At 43.0% G+C, this 25,003-nt stretch overlaps 1 protein-coding gene across 5 annotated transcripts in view; it reads right to left on the bottom strand.

Moving 5' to 3' along the window:
- TGFBR3 (transforming growth factor beta receptor 3) overlaps positions 1–25,003 on the bottom strand; it is a 336,698-nt gene that overhangs the window by 25,279 nt on the left and 286,416 nt on the right. For 4 of the 5 annotated variants that reach the window (XM_068239808.1, XM_068239811.1, XM_068239812.1 and 1 more), the window contains 3 exons: positions 23,017–23,134; positions 15,108–15,146; positions 13,291–13,398 (listed from right to left, as the gene is read on the bottom strand). In XM_068239808.1, the coding sequence (XP_068095909.1) occupies positions 13,291–13,398; positions 15,108–15,146; positions 23,017–23,134 (265 nt within the window). The remainder of the gene's footprint in view (positions 1–13,290; positions 13,399–15,107; positions 15,147–23,016; positions 23,135–25,003) is intronic. The other variant, XM_068239810.1, reaches the window with a different exon arrangement.

Genomic DNA, 25,003 nt, shown 5'->3' with positions numbered 1-25,003 from the left:
CCGATCGGTGCTCTCGCAGCCCCGCTCTGATGCTCCTGGACCCGCCGGCGGCAACTTCCGGTTTCGCCGTCACCGGCCGACAGGCATGGGAACAAGAGTGATTTTCCGCGTTCCCAGCCATAATATCGCCCCCTATGCTGCTATAGGTCGTCGCCGGCGGGTCCAGAAGCATCAGAGCGGGGCTGCAAGGGCACCGATCGGCTGCAGGGGGCTGAGGAAAGCCCCAGGTGAGTTAAACTCATTTTTGCCCCTTGACTTAAGTATCCCTTTAAGCTGCCTAGTCCTTGCTATAATTGCACAATGAGTAACCATGATGGTATATACAGTACTTAGTACGATTAAGACAAAAATAGTTTTAACACTTGAAAAGAAGATTTTTTTTTTACTGCAAGTGGACCTGTGAGTGAAATGGTGTACAAGACCAGAAGATGTCTGAATGTTACTTTAATACATCACAAACTGTTCTATTTTCACTTCAGGTTCTTCTGAATCCAGCTGTGATGTGAAGTGTCTCATCACGCTGGTTTTGGCATCAACTGTCTCTATAAAGAACTAGATAATAGGCCACATATTGGGAAGGTAGGGGTTGGAGTACTTCTTGGAATGCTTTTTGGAGCAGTGAGTGCTCATTGTTGTCTGCAAGGTCTGTATGATTGTCTGTATTCAGTATCTACAACCTATAAACTGTCTCTAAACCTGCTACACATACATTGTATGCACCTGGAGCTGTACCTGCTCTGTGACAGAAACCTCAGTAAATGAACAACCACAGCCATAACAGGAGTCTGAAAAACTAAAAGCTGCATCATAGGAGACAGAGACTGTTGCTGTGTCACAAGTGACTTTGTGACTGTAGTCCTATCTCAGCAGCTTGTACAGCAGCAGAGCCTTGCTTTTCCTCATTTTTATGAAGCTTGAGCGTGTCCATTCACATCATAACAGCTTAACCAACTACTATCATCTCACAGGAGGCTGTGCAATCATATACCACAGGTCGTGCTAATAGCGTAACTCGTGGTACACTGCTGGTGGTAGCAGCAGTAATATAGCCATGCGCTGCCTGCACAAGGGCAATCTGACCCATACATAGTACACAGTGTTCCTTGCAAATTTTCACCAAAGTCATTTTCAAGACTGCACAAGGGCAATCTTAGCCGTCCATAGTGCACAGTGTTGTTTGCAAATGTTCGCCAAAGTCATTTTTGCATTGAAAATGCTATTTTTCATTTCAAGAAAACTTCTCAAAGATAGCTTGTATTTTTGTGTTGTCCCAAAAAGCACAAAAATGTGGAAACACAATATTTTACCACACAACTTTTTATAACAAAAACTCAATATTGTTACCACAAAAACCGTGCAAAAGAACAAAACTTATTTTTGATGGCATTTTTCACTCGAAAATTGAATGTAACTGTATTTTCTTGACAATGAATGCGCAAAGAATATAGGCATTTTTGCTCATCACTAATAATGCATCAACCTCTATGTGCCTAGGACTTTAGGAAACTTTAAAAAAAATTCTAGTTGGTCCAGAGGACCTGGGAGTGACAAATTCCCACAAGATAAGCTATTCTAACACATTACTCGGACATCCCATCCATCCAACCTTCCTTCTAATTCATATTGGGCTTGATTCACAAAGCGGTGCTAACCCAGTTAGAGACTTTCGGCGTGATAACCATTGCACCACGCTGGTGAAAAGCCAGTTCAGGCGTGATAAGTTTAGGCGTGCTAAGTTTAGATAAGTTTAGATCGCGCGCAAAGTCCCGCATGCAAAGCAGCGCCATTAAACTCTATGCGAAGTGCACCAGACTTTGCAAGCGCAAAACTTTTGATCAGCTGTGCACTGCGGTGCCAACCCAGTTGGTGCTAAAACTTATCACGCCTAAACTTATCACACCTAAACTTATCACACCTAAACTTATCATGCCTAAACTTATCATGCCTAAACTGAGTTTAGGCGTGATAAAGGGCTTTTCACCAGCGTGCTAACTGTTAGCACCGCTTTGTGAATCAGGCCCATTGAGTCTTGCAACTACTTGCACGGCTTAGCACAAGCCACCTCTAAAATCACATCCATGTTCCCTTAGCAGTGCTGAACCTGCATCAACCAAATAGTTAAAGTGAACCTGAGGTGAAAAAAAAAACTGATGAGATAAACAATTGTATTTATCCTCCTACTCCTAAAAATGCCTTTTTTGATTTTCCTTGGTTTTATTTTATATTTAAACATTTACAAAGTACAGTCGTTAGAATGCTTTATCCTCTCTGCTCAATTGAAGTCTATTAAGTGTCCCACAGTAAAAATACATGAACAATTGCCCTTTTTCTATATCTCCCATGCCCTCAGAAGTTGTATTCTGCCAATAAAAAAAATGTTATGACTGTAACTTGCTTATCAGTGAATTTGAATATGTACAAGACAAAAGCTGTCACTTTCATGCCTGAAAATTAACTCTTTCAGGCAGCAAAATAAAACAACAGAAACAGCCTGGTTATTAATATGTTTTGCACTGTACATACACAGGTTTATCTCATCATGTCACATGTCACCTCAGGTACACTTTAAATTGGATGATTTTGTGCGGTGTTTGCCTGCCTTCTCAAGCCACAATAAAACAGAGCACTTGGTGGCAGCACAGAAAGTATACGCTTCATTCTTGTTTATTGCCAATGATAAAAATATGTCTCAGGTCAGGTCAGGGCTCCCGAGCCACAGTTGTAAATAAATAGAGCTCTACAGTGTTGCCACAGCATGACCTTATTACTACGCTGCACACTATAAGAAACAAGGTTATGCTCTCGGAAATCTCGCACTTGTTCAGCATGCATAGGCTATTTCCTATAGTATACAGTAGCGTATGTGAAATTTCCATCAAAAAGCTGGCAGAGTTACCAACTCCCTATGACCCAAAATACAAGTTACATCATTCCTCCTCAGCTTCCACATTTTGGTTTCCAAAAGAATTTGTAAAAAAGCAGTTTAAACGGCTAGAATTTCCACCTTGCATATCCCAGTGATATAACAAACCACAAATGTGCTGCCTTAGCTGTTGTGGTCTGCGTGGGATTACAGCAGTTACAAGTAAAACAAAATATATCATTTGTGTGCGAGTTCACCTGAGCTGTGATTCTGCCTTTCATGCCAACTTTGGTCTGAGAGCCAGTAGCACAAATGCCCCACCAAAAACAGAACATGGGCTCTTAGTATTGAATGACATTGTGACATCAGACTAAATGTAAAATCTTTTCAGCTCTATCTTGTCCTGTGCTGCACAAGGATGCTTCTTGATATGGAACTGTATTCAAAAGAGGGCTCCAGCAAGGTATCAAAATGCTGGGGGAGTGGCAATATTAATGATATAGGCCTCAACTCACTAAGCGGTTTAGACTAGTCTACAGATGGTTTTTAGTCTACTGATCGTTTGGTGTAATGCTTTAGAACTGTTTTTAGACCTGGTCTAAAACATTCAGTAATTACACAATTCACAGAGGCAAAGGAGTAACCACACCCACTTTTTCTGACAGAGATCAGACCAGCTGATTTCTGTCGATAAAGTAATTCTGTGAGGTATTTTAGACGTGAGGATGGAACCTTTTGAATTAATTATGCAGGAGTTTAATTGTATGCAGAGGAGAGCTCATCAGAGGAGAAGGATGTCAGTCATAGCTACTCGTTTGTGAATTGCATCTTTTGATAATTTCCCCTGCTTTACCGACCTAATTACCAAATGTTTTAGACCAGGTCTAAAAACAGGTCTAAAACATTTGGTAATAGTGAATTCCCCTTTGATGCAACTGACCAAACCATCAGTAGACTAGTCTAAACTGCTTAGTGAATTGAGGCCATAGACTTCACTTAACATGGAACTAAACATAGAACTTCTTCTACGCTCTAAAACACAGGCGTGAAACACAAAGGCCTGTGGGCCAAATGCAGCCCTCCTTGCCATTTTATGTGGCCTTCCAGAGCTTCAATTGTCCATTATTGTAAGCAGTGATATGCCAGCACACTGCCTTCCTATTCGGAGGAGCACACAGGTGACAGTTTCTGGTTGAAACATTGTCAGATTGAGGTGGGGTGCAGCAACGACCCATAGGTCCCACCACAAAAATTACCATGGGGCCCCTTCTTGGGGTCCAAACCACCTTGTGTGGCTGTTAACCCCCTATGTTAGCTTAACCTCTTGAGTGTTACGCCGCTCAGGAGGTTTTGTTAGTTTGCCCCCCCAACAATAAATACTTTGCTCACATGGCTGTAAAACCTGTAGCTAGCACTAGGCTAGCTAGTAAAGGTGTCCGGCACCCCCCGATCCAGCAAGTTTATACATTACCCAGCCTGGATCCAGCAATTTGCGCAGCCTCCCCGCACAGCTCTTGTCTTCACTATGGGGAGGATCGCACATGAAGTCATGCGCAAACCCTCCCCAAAGAGAGACCGGAGCTGTGCAGGAAGGCTGCGCGATCACTGGATCCAGGCTGGGTAATGTATAAACGGGGGGATCGGGGGGATTGCAGGCGATCGGGGGGTGCCGGACACCTTTACTAGCTAGCCTAGTGCTAGCTAAAGGTTTTACAGCCATGTGACCAAAGTATTTAATTATAGGGGACTCCTGAGGACAGAGTGGTATGCCTGACACAGTGTCGGGCATACCACTAAGGAGGTTAACAAACTAGACTACGGGGAAGTGAAGGCTAGCATCTTGCTTTGGGCCACATTTTATCTTGATCCATTTTTGCCAAAGCAGCACTACAGCAGGTAAATATTAAACTGCTCCACTGCACTACTCTGTAGTAGGGAGAGGAGCTGTTCCCCTCCCATGTTTGCTATAGTTATGCCTGTTAGTTTAAGACTGTTCAATAAATATTAAATCTCAATAAACAGTTTGGTCCACGACTTAGACTGGGTTTTACATTTTGGCCTTTTCCATGATTGAGTTTGACAGCACTGGTATAAAAGATTAGTCAAGGCATTATAACCTTCATGGAAAAAAAAATTCTTCAATTACAATTTATGGAAATCCTATAAAACCTAAGGTTTTACTTGGTTTCACATTTGCAGAATGCACTCAAGGGGTTAAGCCTCAGTGTTTGCCTTATGGAGAGCTGCCCATGCAAAGCTCTACTGCAGTCTACTTACAGTTGCTGATAAGAACTACAGTGATTAAAAGGGTTTATCTGCCTGAACAAACATAGAATATAAAGCACATAAAGTGCATCTATTTGTGGAATAAAGACTTTCCATTGTGTGCTGTACAAAAGTTCGGATTTGCTTCAAAGGTGGCCATACATCAGACGACTTTGAGGCCGAATGACCGCCCGATTCGATTATTATATGGGGGGCAGCAGCAGGGCGGACATGGCAGGCTCAGCCAATTTCCTGAAGATTTCATGCTAAAATCGGACGGGAATCGCCCTGCAGTATATGGGCAGCTTCAACAAAGAGATACATTTATCTCTAATAAAATTAAAAAAGAAATAAGTTTGCCTCTTTGTCGAATCTTCCCATAATCGTCAGGTTTATGACTACCTTTACTTTGCTGCGGCCTTTGCAAGAACCAGCTCTGAATTTCTTTTTCAAGATTGCAGCTTTGGTCTCCAGAGGTGTGTGTATGCACCCTCCTGGACGGCATCTAGTCAATTCACAACAACCTATAGAGGTGTGTAGTAAGCACCACATATAGAGGATCCTGCATCCAAATTTTGCAAGTCAAAGCCGCAGCCTCAGTTTATGAGAGGAAGAATTCAAGGCTGCAGTAGCTAATATAACGTTGCACTTTAAATGAAATGCTAAGATTTCCCCTACAGTCCATGGGCATCCATGGCTTATCCTTAGCCTGGATCTCCTCCTACTTCTCCACCTTCACAACATCCTTCAATGGCTCCTCCTCCACTCCCACACTCCCCTCTGCTGGTGTTCACCAAGGCTTTATCCTGAAGCTTAATCTGGACAAAACTGAGCTTCTGATATTTCTGCCCTGCTCAGCTGCACTCCTCCCATATGTGCACATTGTGAAAACACTACCATCTGCCCTACCCCTCAAGCCCACTCAGTAGGTGTCACCCTGGAATCAGCTATTTCCTTTGCACCCCACATCAAAAATATTACCCGATCCTGCAAGTTCCACCTCCGCAACATCTCCAGGATCCGCTCCTTCCTCTTCCCTGATGCCACTCCTCATCCACGCCCTTGTTTTTTACCACCTGGATTACTGCAATTCCCTTTTGTCAGGCCTGCATTGCCCCCTCCCCCCCTTCAATCAGTAATAAATGCAGCAGCCAAACTGATCAACTCCTACAATCGCAGCTCCACAACTTCCCTCTGTAAAGCCCTCCACTAGCTCCCCATCTGCTTCAGGATTCATTTCAAAATTCTGTGCTTGGCCTACAAATCAGTACCTATGTCTCTGATCTTGTCCACAGGGTTCACTAGGGCTGCACCCACACTCTGGAACTCACTCCCACCAGCCATCAGACTCGCTCCCACCTTTAATTCCTCCAAACGAGCCCTCAAGACTTACCTTTTCATACTCGCCTGCACCCCTACATTAGTACCATAATGCTTCTGCTGAGCACCCTCTCTGGAGATGCACCTATTGTGCCTCTTCCCCCACCATTTAGATTGTAAGCCTCTGGCAGGGCCCTTCCCCTAGTGTTTCCAGCTTGATCATGCATCCTTACTGTCATGTACCCCTGTAACAAGCATGATATATTTTTACCAAGGACATTGAACTATTATCACCATAGCATAGATCAGTAGCATGTCTGTACAATGATCATTCCTCAACTGTTATCTGAAACAACAATGAATGATCAGTTTGGGTAACAATAATCTAGTGTGTGCAGGTGGCTTAAGTGCCAATTCAAGAAATATTTACACATTTTTTTACTGCTATCTGCGTCCCCAATTGCAAAGATCTCACCCCACTTCCTATTTTTGGGATCTTAAAGTGGAACTAAACTCAGAACTTCTTTCTCTGCTCTAAACATTAGCCACAACACGAGAACCTTTATGGGCAATACAATTCTAATACTTCATTAAAAATTATGAAACCTGAAGTTTTACTAGGTTTCACTTTTTCAGGGAGCACTGAAAGGGTACAGCCTCAGTGTTTATGGTCTGCAGAGTTGCTTAGGCAGAATTTTCCTACAGTCTATTCACAGTTGCTGATAAAATCTAATTAGACACTTTGATCTAATCTTTGAAACACAGAGCAGCTGATTTCTTCAGAAACTATATGTGGAATAAAGACTTTTCATTGTGTACTGTGCAAGAGTTTGGGTCCGAGGCTGTTGACTTGCATATTAAGGGCTGGTTCAGACGGACGTTTGCAGAGCGTTTACAGCCAGCGTTCAGGGCTTGGTGTTAAACGCTCCCATTCAAGTGAATGGGAGCGTTTGTACCAAGCTTTCAAGCGCGTTTACACAAACGCGGCGTTTGGGTCCCGATTTTCCCTGGCGTTCAAGGAGCCCCTGGAAGCTACATGTAGCTTCCAGGGGAGGTTAACCGCGACGGCTAATGTCCCCCTAGGGGAAGAAAAAACGTGACCGCATCCAAACGCACACGAACGCTGCTGAACGCGACGCCAGCAAACGCAACGCCTCCAAACGTCCGTCTGAACCAGCCCTAACACTGCTAGTCCTCAGCTAAGGAAATGAGGCACTGTGATAAAAAGTAGTCTGAGATTCCAGCTGTTTTCTACAAAAATCCTTTATTAGTTGTTATGGTCACTCTTAAAGATGTTTTCCCACCTCTAATCAGGGCAACAAGTGATGAAAATATTCACAGTTTTGCTGGAATTGGGCTTAAAGTTACAAATGTGTATTAATGTTGAGAATCTGGTAGCTGCTTTGGAATCTTCCCTCCTGCTGGCTATAAAAGATAAGATGGAAATATGCTTTCATTCAGTCTGGTATAGCGATCAGGTCTTCTTCCCCCTACAAATCACAGGACACACAAGAAAAACAGTGTGCCTGCAATGCGCTTATGGAGCAGTTGCAAAGTCCCATTCAATTATACTGAATGGGACAGAAGCACAATCTGACTGAGGTATGCAGTTTTGGCAATTCAGCAAGAATCCCATTATACAGATGAGGACAGCAACATGGGCTTTCTATAAGAGATTCCTGACCTCATGCACTCCAAAAAGTCCTCCACCACCCAAGACAGAGAAGCTAAATGAATACATTTCAAAATATGTCAGATTTGTCAAATTTCTACTGACAGCATCATAGGAGAAAAGTAATGTATAGTGCATTTTACTTTGGGAGTAATGTACTCATTATATGTATGTATTTTCAATTTTACAATTGTTTGCAATAGTGGACCTTTGGTGCAGTTTTTGCAGCAATAATAAAATGTGATTAAACTGGACCTGTTCAACAGTGATATGAAGAGCGCATTGCAAGAACCAGTAGCTAGGGGGCTCCATTAAGACACACAAGTGTTGCATCTGGCAGCAAAGCAACTAAACTCTTACACATGTTAAAAACATTGATGACTGTTTCAGTTACTGGAAATGAAAGAGATGTATGAAATACATCGTAACTACGCAATATGCACATGCTTTTGTATGGGTCCTTTCACTTCTGTTGTGTTTCTGTGTGTTATGTTACAACGAGGTTACAATATTTATTTCCTTTTAAACAATACCAGTTGGCAGTTGCCTGCAGTGGTGTAGCTAAGAAGCTGTGGGCCCCGGCGTGAGTTTTACACGGGGCCCCCCAGCATTCTATACATAACAATTGATACGGTGCACCAAAACCTGTCAAGGACAACCCCAATCAGAGGTGCAAGTAGGGGATGGGGAACAGTTTGTTAATGATTACTACCATTCAAAGCATCTATAGAAGTAATGATTACCAGCACATGGCCAATAGAGAGCTAATACTTCAGTTGAGGGAGGGCCCTATGGGGCCCCTCTAGCCCTAGTGCAGTCGAGACCTTTGCAACCCCTATTGCTATGCCACTGGTTGCCTGGCAGTCTAACTTAACTTTCTGGCATCAGCAGTGTCTGAATCACACACCAGATAAAAGCATGCAGCTAATGCAGTCAGACTTCAGTCAGAAACATCTGATCTACATGCTTGTTCAGGGTCTATGGCTACAAGTATTAGGCCATGTCATAGTGTGAGGTGGTGTTGTGTTCCCTGTATAACAGGAACGCAACACAACGTAAAAAAGGTAGTACCGCACATTACGCCCGGCCTGCATCAGGAATATTGAAGCATATAGTAAATGAAAAGTATGCTTCACCTCCACTGTTAACACGCACGTTCACAGGCAACAGACTGCATGCAGTAAGTTACTATGCTACAACCTATTATACCGCAAGGCATTGTGAGCATCCCACAGATGGTGCATTGCAGTGTGGTAAGCCGCATTACAGAGCAGCCGTTACGCCGCACTGCTACACTCCACTTTAAATAAATGGAGGATCAGCTGGACACCCAGGCAATTTTCATTGTTTAAAAAAGAAACTGTACTGAAAATAACATGGAATAAAATTGTTGTTTTTTTTTATAATATTCATTTATAGGTTATTTAGTCAGTTTTTTTACCATTGTAAAAGCTTTCCTCTGCCTGATTTACATTCTGACATTTATCACATGGTGGTAACATCTTTAGTTTTGGCAGGTGATCTGCACGGAATGTTCATTACTGAGAGTCCTATGCTTGGCAGTTGGAAAAAGCTGTTATTTTCCACAATGCTATTCAAGAATAGGTAAAGATTTCTCATGGGAAAGGGGGTCTCAGCTACTAATTGGAATGAAGTTCAATTCTTGGTTTCAATTCCTCTAAAAAATAAAAATGTCAGCCTCCATATCACTCTCATTTCAGGTTTGCTTTACAAAGTAACACCCCACCTTCACATGTATTTATTGTCAGGCTTAAATGGTCTAGCAGATACTGATATTTCCAAAAATCAGAGCGGGGGACCACAGAGAACTGTGCATGAAAACACAAGCCCAGAACTGCGTGCATCAAGCGGAAACTGTTGTTTCCTCATATGGGAAAATGTCCACCCTAACATGAAGTTTATCTCTCCTACGTGGACAGAAACAGCAACAAATTAAACCTTTTTAAAGGCAAACGTTAGAACTTCTGTTATGTTTTCATTACTGTCCTTATTTCCTGTCCCCAGGACTACATGGCAAAGATGTCCACAATGGTCTCAGCCCAGGGACAGGAAGGACACCACAATAAAACCCAAAAGATGTTCCAAACCCTTTCCACACTAAAAATCAAAGCTAAAATGAATGCTGGGCTTTAAAGTTTAAAAGAAGTACCACATGGGAATAGCCCATAGATTCTGCATGGTGCAGTCAGTCACTGCAAATGGAGCAGAATAATAATGGGTTCCAGTACTCTCGTGCTACTATTTCAGTCTGAAAGCATTTTTCTTTCAGTTTTGCAAAACTCTTTTGTGGCGTGGAGCTGTTCAGCTGTGTTATGAGGGATGGATTCCCAAAACCACAAGGGTGGGGGAGGAGTTATTTGTAGGAATACGGAATGTGTAAGAGATGTGTTCTATATTAATGTGTTTGCTCTTGTCAGAGGTTTGTCTGTGTGGATTTTCCTGGCTGCAGTTACTGAAGAGTTCTGGTGAAACTTTGCATATGGAAAACACAAGCTTAAGTCAAAAGAGGTAATCAAGACAATGAATTTGATTTACTATTGGGATACAAAGTGTGGTTGCACCACATCATGTTTCAATTAAAAATTGGACTCTACTTTCAGAAGTGTCTTCTCAAGAATTCTAAATCTTGCTCTCCTCCTAATTAGTAGCTATTAGCGATGCAAGACAAATTCTGCCAATCAGCTTAACCTGGGTGAGTGAAATGTGTGTTAGGCACTAGGATAGGGGGTCAGAGTTAGGCATTAGGTGGGGGTTAGTGTTAGGAACTAGGAATGGGGGGTTAGTGTTAGGCATTAGGTGGGGGTTAGTGTTAGGCACTAGAAAGGGGGGGGTTAGAGTTAGGCATTAGGTAGGGGTTAGTGTTAGGCACTAGAAGGGGGGGGGGGTAGAGTTAGGCATTAGGTAGGGGTTAGTGTTAGGCACTAGGATGGGGGGGTAGAGTTAGGTATTAGGTGGGGGTTAGTGTTAGGCATTAGGTGGGGGTTAGTGTTAGGCATTAGGTGGGGGTTAGTGAGGCACCTAATAGAGGCCAGTCGAAATTATTGCCAATGTGGCACCCAGTGTGTTGGACGTGCAACGCAGATAGGAGCTGATACTACATAGAGAATAGTGATTGCAAAACCCACATATTCAAAATGAAATTAATTTAATAAAATATGCCTCTTTCATATGAATCTGTGAGTCCGAGATATTCAAATGTTCATCCTTTCCCAACATCACCATCCAATATAAGCTAGCCATATGCCAGTGAGTAGGGGCTGATTTGTTGAACAACTGGACCATTACTTTGCAATGACCAATGCAGTACAAAGCTACGTGACTCTAAAACCCTCAATGATATCCTCCCTATCCCTTATAAACACCAGCTTCTTGATCTGGCTTGTAGGGGTAAACAGGTCACGGGCAAACAAGTTCAAGGCGACTGAATCTGCCAGAAAGTTGATTGTATGTATGGTTACCCATAATCATAAACTACCTAAATCTACTTTTCATCTTACTGTTCATCTTAAGCCTCATACGCACACTGGATCACTGGATAAATCATTTTGGGCTGTCCTTGCGAAAGAATGCAAAGTGTGTACAGCTGCCCCATCATTTTCAGCGGAAGATCCCTAAATGACTAATGGGTGACAAGTGCATTGTTTTCTTTTGGCCTCCACACCGCAGGACACTACTTACTCATTCACTCTAAAGGGGCCGATTCGCTGGTCGATATCAGCCATCGATCTATATCAAATCGATCGATTTGTGGCCGATTTCGATTGATTTGATCTATCTGACAGGATGGAAAATTTTGGTCGATCTGCTGCTGGCAGCAGATCAATGGCCCATAGAGTTGCATTGGATCTAAAGGTCCAAAAATGCATTTAGATCGATTTCCAATAGATTTCATTCTGAAATCTATTTGAAATCTGTTCCTAGTGTGTGGCACACATCAGATAGATTCCTGTCAGATTCGCCTTGACAGGCATCTGACAGAAATCTATCTGATGGTCAAATCTGCTGAAAATCTATCAGTGTACGGCCACCTTAAGAACCCCCTTCCCTCTCCATAGGCCAGCATGCACTGCTAAGCTAAAGGAGTGTACAGTGCTCATTCCCAAAACTGTCCCTCTAATGAACAATTAACGATCATTAAAGCTAATGGTAACCGAGTTTAAAAAAAACAAAAGGCAGATAATCACCTGAGGAGAGGGAAGGCTCGGTCCTAATGAGCCATCCCTCTCTTCTCCCGGTGGCCCCAGTGCTGCGCTGGCTTCTCCGTTCTCGTCCCACACCGAGGGGACTTCGGAAGTGTTCGGGAACCGAGTCCTCCCGAAGACAGGCGACACACACGCAAACGCGTCTTAGAGGGCGCGCACGCATGCGCAGTGTAGAGCGGACCGTCTTCGGGAGCACTCGGGCTCCCGAAGCATCTCCGAAAGCCTCCCTTTGGCCGGGAGACAGCGGTATTTGACCGAAACGGTCGAATACTGCTACGGGGGAGCCAGGACAGCAGCGGGCACCGGGAGAGGAGAGGGAGTGCTCTATGGAACCCAGAGCCTCCATCTCCTTAAGTGAGTATCTGACTTTTTTTTTTTAAACCCGGTTCCCATTAGCTTTAAGGATTACAGAAGAGGAACATATGTACAATTCTTCAGTGGTAATGCAATAAATACAGATTGGATGTTAGCTGCATGGAGTATCAGGGCCAGATTTCTGGGAAGGCCACAAAGGCCCAAGCCCTGAGCAGATGCAGCCCAAGTGGGCACCTGGACATGAAGGAGGGGCTGCTACCTATGAAAGAGGAGGCTGAAAATTGGGAGCAACACATGAAAAGGGGAAAATGCCCAAGGGAGTTGTTCATTAAAGAAAGGGGCTGCTGTACATGGAGGATATACATGGAAGAGGGGGCTGCACATGGAATGGGAGGGGTGCTGCTGCACAAGAAAGGGGAGGCAGAACATACTTGGCCCAGGGGAACAAAAAGTATAAATGCGGCCCTGAGGAGTATTATTATAATAGTATTATTATAATCCTGTGTGGCTAGCAAATCAATCAATCAATCAATCAATCAATCAATAGTCTTTAAAAGCCCCAGTACATGTCAGTATCTTACCACATGGAATAATAGCTAAAAAACATTATTTAAATACAAATAAAAACATACCTGTGTGAGAATAGATGTACCATAAGGCTCCCGTTAACAAGGCACCAATTATAAATGCTGCAAACGCAATTCCGACAACCGTTGGAGTGTCCAGCCCAAAGAAAACTGCTGCATGAAGATAAAACACATTTTACATTATTTACAAAGCCTTGCACAAAGACCGTCTTTAAAATACATGTCGGATGTGTGATCCTGGTTGCACATCTGACAGGACCACAATGAACTGGTTGTTCTATATGTTCACACTCCCTAGCGAGGTCAATAAATCAGGGCCTGTACCAGCATGTGTCTGTGGTTTTTCCCTTGTATGAGCCACACATTCAGGGGTAAAAGGGCCCTTCCCACATAGCTCAAAGAGATCAGGGCCTTCGGAACATATCTAAATTCAGCACCTTGAAAAATTGATTTTTTTGCAGAAGCACTTAACTGCAATGGCCTCTAAATGCCGCACTGTCAGTATTAGCAAGATTTAAGGAAATATCACTTATTCCTACATGTGTCCTGCCATTCCAGCCAATTTCTCTCTGCAACCCGTGAAACCTACTTGGCTTTCTTCCCATTTGTAGGTGGGGAGCGGAACTGCTTGTGAAATAAGTGATGTCAGGCAAAGGATACAAAAATCACTGAAATAGAATCTATTGTTCTCAAAAATTGGCAATGCTGCGTATGTTTGAAATGAAATCCAGACAAAAAAATATATACTTCCTTTAGCTGAAAAAGTCACAGAGACACCCTTTGCCGATTTCCAAGTGTGTTTCTGTTTTCTTCCAAATCCTTTAGGGCATTCATTCTACTTTTTTTTCTTTAATGGCATATCCGTATTAGTTTAATAATACAGGCCATTGAGCTGTAGGGTAATCAGAACGCTGCTTTGTCTTCAACACAATGAACTTTATGTAGAAACTCTAGAGGAAAGGAGAAGCTGGGTTGTTTCCTACAGCAACCAGCCGGATTCTACTGTAAAAACTATTTTCCCTAGTCCTGGTTAAATAATAAAAGTAAGCATGATGCTAAGCAAAACATTGGTTGCTAAGGAAGAACACACCCACACATTTACAGTACTTATATAGTGCTAATCTATAAATCCTACAATTATGTTTTTGGATTGTGGGAGGAAACTGGAACAGCTGCAGAAACAGGATTTCAGACCACCACATTTTTATTCTTCAATGTAAAAAAAAAAATGATTGCCACTGTATAATGCGATATTTGTAAGGGAAAAAAGGGCCGTCTTAAGGGGTGTAACAACCCCCCTCAGGCCCCCAAGCCAGTATGGCAGGGGGCCTTCCTGAACAAACACACTCTGGGGAAGTTTGGGGGCCACACCAGCAAAAACAGGCCTTTGGGAATTACCGCGTTAGTACGTGGTAATCCCCGTCTGGCATTCGGCCAAGCAGGAAGTGATGCTCACTTCCAGTGGCCGAAGCGATCACGTGCGTGGAAACGTATTGCTAAAATACACTTCTGCGCATGCGCAATGCATAAAACTTGCATCAGTTGTTTTAGAACATGTGCGTTGCCATACACTTACATGACTTCCGGTCTGCCGTGTGTCGCCGCAGAACTGCACGGTAACGTAGGTTTTGTCCTCTCCTTGGGGATGCGGCGAAAACATCACTTTTGTCGCATCACGCCGCAATGCAGCGGTGGGGTGCGGTAAAAGTACACACCGCCACAATGTAAAAGGCCTTTAAAACTTCAGGCAGTGTCTGTACAGACAGGCCACTTATATTAACAAATGTATGGCCATTACCAACTGACAAAGGAAACAGAAGTTTACATGCAGTAAAATGTATACCTATATTAATGTCACTTACGTTGGAGTAAATTAGGAGGTATTCCATCGGTTGGGTTATCTGTTTCAAAACAAAGAAAAGTAAATATCAAATACACACATACCTGTATATACAAAATGTAACAAAAATGGAATTATTTAGTATAGAATAGATTTTAAAGGACAAAAACCAAGGGAAAATAAACCTGGTGCATCCATGGTGCAGGGGTGTCTTGTGGAGCTTACCCCCCTCCCCCCCCCCCACCCCCCCAGCTATAGGAAGAATACCTAGAGAAAAAGAGGAGTTATGTGCTGCAATGCCACACAGATTCTGCCATGCCAGAGACACCCATGCCACACAGATGTCCCCCATGCCAGAGAGCCCCATGCCTAACACAATGTCCCAATGTCGGAGACCCCCATGCGACACAGATGCCCCACATGTCTGGCACAGATGTCACCATGCCACACTTATGTCTGCATGTGAGACCCCCATGCTACACTGATGTCCACATGCTGAGACCTCATACCTGGCACAGATGTCCCATGTAACACAGATTCTCCAATTTGCAGAGGGTGTAGCCGGAAGCCTTCTTACCTCTCCAGTGGTCCATCTTCTCTTCCGTCTTCAGCGGTGTAGCACAATCAGAAGCTGCACCGGCACGCTATGGAGTTCTGTCTTCAGTTGATGTACTTCCTGGTGTAGAACCTGTACAGCAACGCCCCTTCTTGGATTGGCCCTGAAGTTCAAAGTGAATGGCTCTGATAGCTCCGCTGGCGGGGCCTAGAAGTCCTGCCTTGCCAAGCAGTTTGAACTTATGTTTGTGCTACACTACACTGCTGAAGATGGAGGACTTGCACCAGCTTCCGCTGCACCCTCTGCAAATCAGAGAATCTGTGTTGCGTGGGGACATCTGTGCCAGGCATGGAGGTCTCGGCATGCAGACATCAGTGTGGCATGGAAGTCTCGGCATGCAGACATCAGTGTGGCATGGAGGTCCCGGCATGCGGACATCAGTGTGGCATGGGGGTCTCGGCATGCAGACAACAGTGTAGCATGGGGGTTCCAGCATGAAGACATCACTGTGTCATGGGGGTCTTGGCATGCGGACATCAGTGTAGCATGGGGATCCCGGCATGCAGAAAACAGTGTGGCATTGTGGACATCTGTGTCAGGCATGGGGGTCTCGACATGGGGACATCTGTGTCAGGCTTGAGGGTCTCGGCATGGGGACATCTGTGACAGGCATGGGTGTCTCTGGGTTGGGGGACATCTGTGGGGCATAAGGAACTCTGCTGCGGGATTGTGGGGGGGAGCTTTTGAGTGCAATCGGACCATTAGACACACTGACTTTTTCTCCCCACTTTTGGGGGAGAAAATGTGCGTCTTATGGTCCGAAAAATACGGTAACCCTGTCTCACCCAAAAAATAATACTCAGTTGCAAAACACTGGGACATGTTTTGCAAGATCTGAAAAAATTATACTGTGCTGTTTGTTACATATAAAAATGTATATATAATGAATTCATAACAAAGCACTGCCCTTGGGGACTGAAACCCGCACAGCAATGGACTGTATTTAAAGCAGGAAGGTTAAACAGTGATCCCTCCAAATTTAATGAAAAAAAACGATTGTTCCTTTGACTCTAGAAGTGAATTGTAAATCCGTGAAGCAGCACAATTCAACATAAGAGCAAACAGGATAATATATGGAAAAAAGAGCACAGATTTCATGAGAATGTACATTAAAGGATCTGATCTTGTGGAACAGGAAGATAAAGTTTCCCATAAAGATATGCACTGAGTCTGCATTTCCCTATCTCCCGCTGCTACATTCTTTCCTGTTCACTGTTATCAGCAAATGTCACAGCGATCAGCAACACTGCTAATCACACCCTACTACAGAGAGGGCGTGTGTGTGTGTGTGTGTGCGCGTGCGCGCATGTGGTTGTTGTACATATTTTGCTGGAAATGGTGCTGTCAGCTTTTTAACTGACATTTTTTGTTTTATTTGCATTATGCTCTATTATCATCATTCTAAACAGAATGCACATATTTTACAATTATTTTCAGATATCCACATGAATGTAAGTTAACAGCAGACTGAGGTTCTAGGTCATCATAGCTTAAAGTGTACCTGAGATGGGGGGTTAATGACAAGACTATGTATACTCTGTACAGCGCTGCGGAAGATGTCTGCACTATATAAATAATAATAACATAAAAAAAATTATACATACTGTACCTGGAGCTTCCTCCAGCCCCCTCCTGGCTGACCGCTCCCTCGCCGTCCTGAGTCGCCGCCTGGATCCACCGCAATTCGGCCTGTAAAGTCCTTTTCATTGGGGCCAGTGGGTGCAGGCACAGTCTGGCCGCGTGGGATCTCCCGTCGCACTTCTGTGGCTGGGGGCATACTGTGTAGGTGCACAATGCTCCCGGTGATGGGAGCACGATGAGGGTGTGCTCGTGGCCTGGCCGCGCATGTGTAGAACGCCCCAGACCAAAGGACTTTCCGGGCTGCATAGCAGAGTATCCAGTTGGCGCAGGAAGATGCAGAGGGAGCAATCAGCCAGGAGGGGGCTGGAGGAAGCCCCGGGTATGTATAATTTTATTTTATTTTATCTCTCCGTCTCAGGTTCCCTTTAACTGCTGCGTAATATATTGGTGCTTTATAAATACAATATATAAACTGCATACCCTGCAAGTTAGAAACTAGTGTGCATTGACAACTTTTGGTAATGCACAGTTTGTAAAAGTATGTACGTGAGGACAGGCATGTATATTTATTGCTTGTACTGATTGTGGCTAATAAGTGCAGTTCTACAAAATCCCTGAATTAAATATTTTTTAGCTTTTATTCTAAGCTCTTCCTATGTACTTAGCTGTTTCACATTGGGGGGGATTGCCGAATCACAACGTGATTGCTCCCAGAATACTTCATGCTTTTTGCTTTTTTTTGTATGGGGAGGTGTGTGGTCTCTTACCGCACCTCCCTTGTGGCTGCGTCCCCCTCCGTTCCTAGTAATTCCTCTGGTGGCGGCGGCAGTGGCATTGTAATCAATCTGTGAGGGCGACCTTTGACCATCACGCAGTACGCTAGTTCGGGCTCTGCGCTGGCGCTTTCTTCCTGTCATCATGTGCGCCCGGCTGACGCGTCCCAGGCGCACATTGAATCACACATTGGACACAGCCACAAGGGAGGTGCGGTAAGAGCCTCCCCATAGACATCGCGTCTAGCCCCTCCCACCCCTGAAAATAAGCCCTAGCACTAATTTCCTCCCCAAAAAGAATATAAGACATTGGCCTCAATCCACAGAACTTTATCAAACACTTTATCAAACGTTTGATAATTTTCCTCATGGGTAGAATCTAATTTTGGTACAGAGGCGCCAGTAGTATAAAAATAGATAACATTGTTAAAAACGGGAGGTGATGGGTGGACTCGCCTCTCCCAACATAAACACAAGAAAATGCTGATTTTACAACATAAATTTTTTTAATCATACACTCCAATAGTTTGCAACGCGTTTCGCGGGTTCAACCCACTTCATCAGGCTATGGAACGGAGTATAACACTTGTATTTAGGATTCGTCAGCTTAGCGCCTCTGTCAGACAGAGGCGCTAAGCTGACGAATGTATCTCATTATACTTTTTTCTCTCCAATTTGACATAACATACTGCACTATATTGGGCTCTCGGTGTCTTCCCCCCCCCCCCCCCCCCCCAAAAAATCTAATTTTGAATTCACTAAGGTGTTATATATTTATCGAATGTTTTATCGATGAAATGATCAATAAATATATAACACCTTAGTGAATTCAAAATAAGATTTTACCCATGAGGAAAATTATCAAACGTTTGATAAAGTGTTTGATAAAGGCCACTTATATTCGGGGAAAGACGGTAGCACTTTGCTGATTACCGGCGATCGGCAAGAGCAGTGCAGTCGCGTGGCATTGCCTGTGATGTAAAGCAGCCAGCTTCACAGTCCCAAGTTAAAAAATAAAGCCCTGATCTCTCTGACTCAGAGCTTTGTCTCATCTCCTTTACCTATTGTCCTAAACCTTAAATGTTTAGACTGTAAGGCTTTTGGCCAAGGCTCTCTTTCCATTTTGTCTCACAATGCTGTGTAATGGGTGTACATACCTCTCACCACTGTGTAAAATATGTAGTTAAATTGTTGCTGCTTTAGCTGTTATATCCTTTTGTTTTATATCAACTGTTGTATTGTATACTTTGTATTGTTATACCCTGTATGATTTTGTACAGCGCCACGGAAAATGCTGGCGCTATATAAATCAATAATAATAATAATCTCCTCTTGTTTTCTATAAACTAATGAGAGCACCTCCTCAGCTGCCAGTAACTGTGTTCTCATTGGCTTGTGAACAGAAGGGAGAGGTGGGAGGAGCACATAGCCTGAAGACAGGTCCTTTATTCAGTGTGAGCTTGAGATTAGGAAGCTGCCTGGGTCTACAGGAATGGAGATGAAGTAGTAGAATAACAAGAAGACTGTTATCTACATTTAAAGTCACTCTGAAGTTGTAAGACATAATAATTAGACAGTCACTTAAACACTTTATGCCATGGGCTGAAATTCAAATTCAAATGTCTGCATAATGCGCACTTGCTTCTGTGGCAGAGCTGGGACAAGGTCCTCCAGCACTCAAGGCTGGGACACCAAAGTGCGCCCCATCCCTCCCACCCCAGCTGTCACACACTGATTGCTATTAGACTAAGAGGCTCCCCAGGGCCCCCCTAGTTATATGGCTTGCAGTGACTGCCATGTATCCCCTTTTTTTATTTCTCTCTGCTTTAAACACAATAGGGAAATGATACCTGAGCGAGTTGTGCACCCCTCCTACACTGTGCCCTGAGGCTGGAGCCTCTCTCGCCTCTGCCTGTTATGTGGTTAAACTAGTGTAATACCTAGACATATGAACAAAATCAAGGACATTTTCCATTCAATACATAGGCCCGTGCACACCTAAAAGCGCTAGTGTAATCGCAAATGCTCAGAACTTTTAGAAGTGATATTTCAAGGCAATTTTAGGCATTTTAGGTTATACCTAACGATTTTTGGAGGGTTTTCATGTAGGTTTTTTTTTTTTTTTTTTTTTATAGATACAATACATCTGCTAGTGTACTGGTTGTTTAACAAAAACGCTTGGAAAATCGCTGTGATCTACCGCTTTTCAGAGCGATTTTCCACTTTACTATACTTAACATTGAGGCTGAGTCGCCTCAGAACACGTTTGCATTTTGGGAAAAATCCCATCGCTCTGATGTGATCCATCCCGTAGAGAAACATTAGCCAAGCACTTTTGAAAGCGCTGGTGTTTTAAAAAGTGCTCAGAATTGCTCTAGGTGTGCACCAGCCCTTAGGGTTCGTTCACACTAGATGCGCTTTCGGACTTTTTTAAACGCCGACGATTTTTGAAATGCGCCCTAAAAGCGGCTACACCATGCTTTCCTGTGTTGTAGTTCAGATTGGGGCGTTCCGTGCGCTGTCAATTGACATAAGCTCTGCATGGACCATTTTCAGAGCGATTTGCCCTCAATGGGAGGTATAGGAAAAACGCAAAACGCTCACAAAATCGCTTTGTGCAACGATTGCGTTCGCATTTTTAGGAATAAATACATTGTATTTATTCTTTTCCGGATCACAGAGTTCACTTCCTGACTTGCGTCAGGGAGTGAATTAAAAAAATGCGCTGGAAAAGCGCTTGGAAAAGCGCTTAGAAAAGCGCTTTTAACAAAGACGCATCGCCCACGCAAGTGCCGTGAAAGGGAGAAAATGCCTAAAATAAACTGCCAACGCGAACAGACACGCTATCGGAACGCAATGGGAACGAGGACTAACAGTGTGTTAAAGTGTATTATTTATAGAAAAACCTTTATTCACTTCCTTTTCCCATTAACCCCACTATTTGAAACATTAATAATGATAAACGGATGGTTTATCGGCGGCCAAGTCGAATAATGCATGGGCAAACTGCTCTGGACCTGAAGTGGTTAAGTGACATTTGACACTTGCTTCCTATGCTAATTAACTTTATTTGCTACATTATACACTGGAAACCTTGTGTTACTAGTTCATGAGTTGTTTTTTTTTCTCCAGCTTTTTAAATAAGTTATCAATGCTAATTGCACAGCCAGGACTTGCTATTTTCATGTTATTCCCACAAAACAAGTCACAAGATGTGATCAGTTGCTATAAACTGCTGCATGTCCTGTTTTTCCTCCATATCCACACTATGAAGTTGCATGACACAGTCTGGCAGTCATAAATCTCTCTCGGCATAGAGCCAGTTGGTATTCTGCAGCAGTTCTGTCAAGAAACCTTATAAATAGTATATAAATGACTGTATTAGTGAGCGATAATTATCAATCTTTTCTGCAGTTCCTAGAGGGCTACATTATGCAGGGACTTAGCGCACAGCCCTTGTGCAACGTTCTCTGAAAAATTCAATTACATCCCCATTTAAGGATATCTTTGGTACTGAACTGTTTACATCAAGCTAAATCCTATGGCCCAAATATTTTAAGCACGTTATACCATCCTAAAATGTCTGAACAGGACGGTGGTGTATACATTTCCCTGCGCAGATCAGTCGGGTGGGAAACTCTCTAATCAAGAACAGTTCACAGAGAATTCAGCAGACATTAAAGGACATAAAAAATTAGCAAAACAAAAGTTTGCCTTCTTTAAAGGATACCCGAAGTGACATGTGACATGATGAGATAGACGTGTATGTACAGTGCCTAGCACACAAATAACTATGCTGTGTTGCTTTTTTTCTTTCTCTGTCTGAAAGAGTTAAACATCAGGTATATAAGTGGCTGACTCAGTTCTGACTCAGACAGGAAGTGACTACAGTGTGACCCTCACTGATAAGAAATTCCAACTATAAAACACTTTCCTAGCAGAAAATCGCTTCTGAGAGCGAGGAAGAGGTAAAAACGGGAATTTCTTATCAGTGAGGGTCACACTGTAGTCACTTCCTGTCTGAGTCAGGACTGAGTCAGCCACTTACATACCTGATATTTAACTCTTTCAGGCAGAGAAAGAAAAAAAGGAACACAGCATAGTTACTTGTGTGCTATGCACTGTTCATACACATGCCTATCTCATCATGTCACATGTCACTTCGGGTATCCTTTAAACAGAAGATATTTGCGATAACTCCGTTTGGAGCGAGAATAGGATTTCTCCCAAAATGCATCACTGCTAAATATGCAAATTAACCATTGTTGTCTCTGCAAGCTAACCACACCTCCAACACCCCTGGAATGCAATGATGTGTCAGCTTTTTAATTGTACAGAGCCCACACATCATTCCATTCCAGCAGTTCTGGAGGTGTGGTTAGCTTACAGGGACAGCACAGGAGGATTTGCATATTCAGCAGTGATGCATTATGGGAGACATCATGTGCTAACTCCAATCTGAATTATCGCAAATAGCTTCTGTTTTAAAGGGGTTCTTTCACGAAAAAAGTAGGCAGTTAAAAAATGTGACAGATGACAGGTTTTGGGCCAGTCCATCTTTTTAAGGGGGATTCTCAGGGCTCTTTTTGTTTTCAACAGCATTTCCTGAACAACAGTTGCAAAATCAAACTGACATAATAGTGTGCAAGTGATTAGGAAGGCCGGCTGGTATCTTGCTATTTTGGCAGTTAAACTGCTGTTCAGGAAGTGCTGTTGAAAACAAAGAAAGCCCTGAGAATCCCCCTTAAAAAGATGGACTGGCCCAAAACCTGTCATCTGTCACATTTTTTAACTGCCTACTTTTTTCGCGAAAGAACCCCTTTAAGGAGGCTAACTTTTGTTTTGCTTAACATTTTAGTAAGAGGGCTGTTTGGTTCTTTGTAGCCCCTTACACCTTGCTGGGTAGTCAAAAAAAAAATAGGTGATTTTTTTCCCCTCTGCAGAAAGGGATTATGTATTACCTGAAGTTCGCTCCATTGTAATCACTGCTAAAGGCTTAGTAAATGTCTTCTTATTATCCATCATGACTACTATCATGCTGCTGTCGAGGGATGTGCAGGCTTCATCCGGAGGAATACACTGTAACAGACACACACAAGGTCAGAGAAGAGTGCATAGCGTACAGCTCTGTATCTCACTGTCACGCTGACCTGGTACACCATGTGAGGACGGAAGAGGTTGCACTTATTAATTAAAGACCTTTCAAGGCACAAATGATTCCCTATTTCCTTTGTGTGGGCAGTGAGTGATAAAACCTACTTTTTTAATCGGTGTAGAAGCTTCTTGATTGGCTGATGTCTTGTGAAATGCTTTTTAGTTTAAAACAGACCTCCGATGTAAAGGCTGCAGGAGTTATAACAGAGTAGCAGGGAGAAATCTCTAAAAACGAACCACTTGTACCATAAAATCCAGGTTTTGTTGGGTAGCCACGCCCCCTTTCTGGAAAACTGCCATGGCAGTATTCTGCCTTTCCAAAGACTGCTAAGAGACTGTGTCATGTGGGTGGAAGGAGCCTCATGGTGTGGCCTGAGAGGTACTCTGCTTCTAGCTGTGTCACTCAGCTTATGTGAAGAAAAAATAAGTGCTGTGCCAACCACAGTATGCTGCTTTCCAGAGTTGCCACAATGCTTTAATGTTGCCTAATGAAGTAGTGAGCTGTTACTTCATTAGGTAAAAAAAAAGAACGGGAACAATCATAGTAAGGGCCCTTTCACACATAATGTGTTGGTATGCATTAGTATGAACTGCGTTTTTTTTTTCTCCATAGCATTGTGAAGAAGTTTTCCGTTAAAACCCGTATAGTGTGAACTGAGCAATAGGAAAACATGGACATTACTTTGAAAATCATTTGTCCTTTCAGTTATAATTGAGAGCAACTGATTAAGTGTAAAAGGACCCTCAGTGTCATTCTGAGTAAGCATCAATTTTCCCATAGAAGTAAATGGAACTAGATTGGAAAACCGATCATCGGAAAATCGATTGGCCAGTAAATCTGCCAAAAAAACTCATTGTTCATTTCCTGCATAGGACTTATGTCAGGAATGATGCACCGATGTGGTATGGATAATACTGCTTTTGTTAGCAACTAAGGAAATATGTAACATGGTACACTTTTTATTGTTTTATATTCTATTCAGAAATGTTGGAATATACACACACTGATGCTGAAAGTGCGTGTTATTTTTTTTTTTTTATAATAAGCAGTCATGTCCTGTGTCCTATAAGCCATAATCCCTTGAAGTAAAGCATGGTGTGACATATAAACCCCACTTGTGTTCCTTCCACAAATGAGACAAAACACACTTCTAAACATAAGTTATCTGACACAGATAGCTTTCAGTATATGGCCTTCAGTTTAGTGGCCTGAACATCCACTTCAGATAACTTCCCTCAGAGGTGGCTGTCCACAATGCCCTTCAACACAATCTCCTTGTCTTAATACTGTCACACAATGAGTCCTGCCACAGTCCTCTGGTTGTGTCAGGGCTCATATTCAACAGGTCTGCAGACACTCCAATATAGTGCAGGGCTGGAGTCATTCAGCTACACGCTGCCATTAATTATTACAAAAATAGGGTGTGTGGAACAAAAAGAGGAGTTAAGCTCTGAAGGGCAGAGGTCACATATACAGCTGGATTAAGGAACACAACATATTAAAAGGGCTTGTTTCTGGATTACTGCCCAATGTAAACTAACAAACAAAAAATGTATCCCTTTTTTGTTAAAGCACACCTGAAGTCTTTTTTTTTTTTTTTTTTTTTAATGGAGAGCACAGGCATGTTACTTTAATATATACATATGTTTGTGTCTTTTTGGCACTGCCCAGAGAAGCCCCTCCCCTTCTTGGTTGCTTATAATCCTTCATTATTGTATTCAACAAGCAGCTGGATAATTAATGAGAAGCAGGAAGGGGTGTGACTATCTGCAATTGTACAGCCATTGCAGCAT

Source organism: Hyperolius riggenbachi, chromosome 6 (assembly GCF_040937935.1).
Source record: "Hyperolius riggenbachi isolate aHypRig1 chromosome 6, aHypRig1.pri, whole genome shotgun sequence".
Lineage (NCBI taxonomy): Eukaryota > Metazoa > Chordata > Amphibia > Anura > Hyperoliidae > Hyperolius > Hyperolius riggenbachi.
Note: the sequence above shows the minus strand (reverse complement) of the source record. Positions and strands in the feature narration are given on the sequence as shown.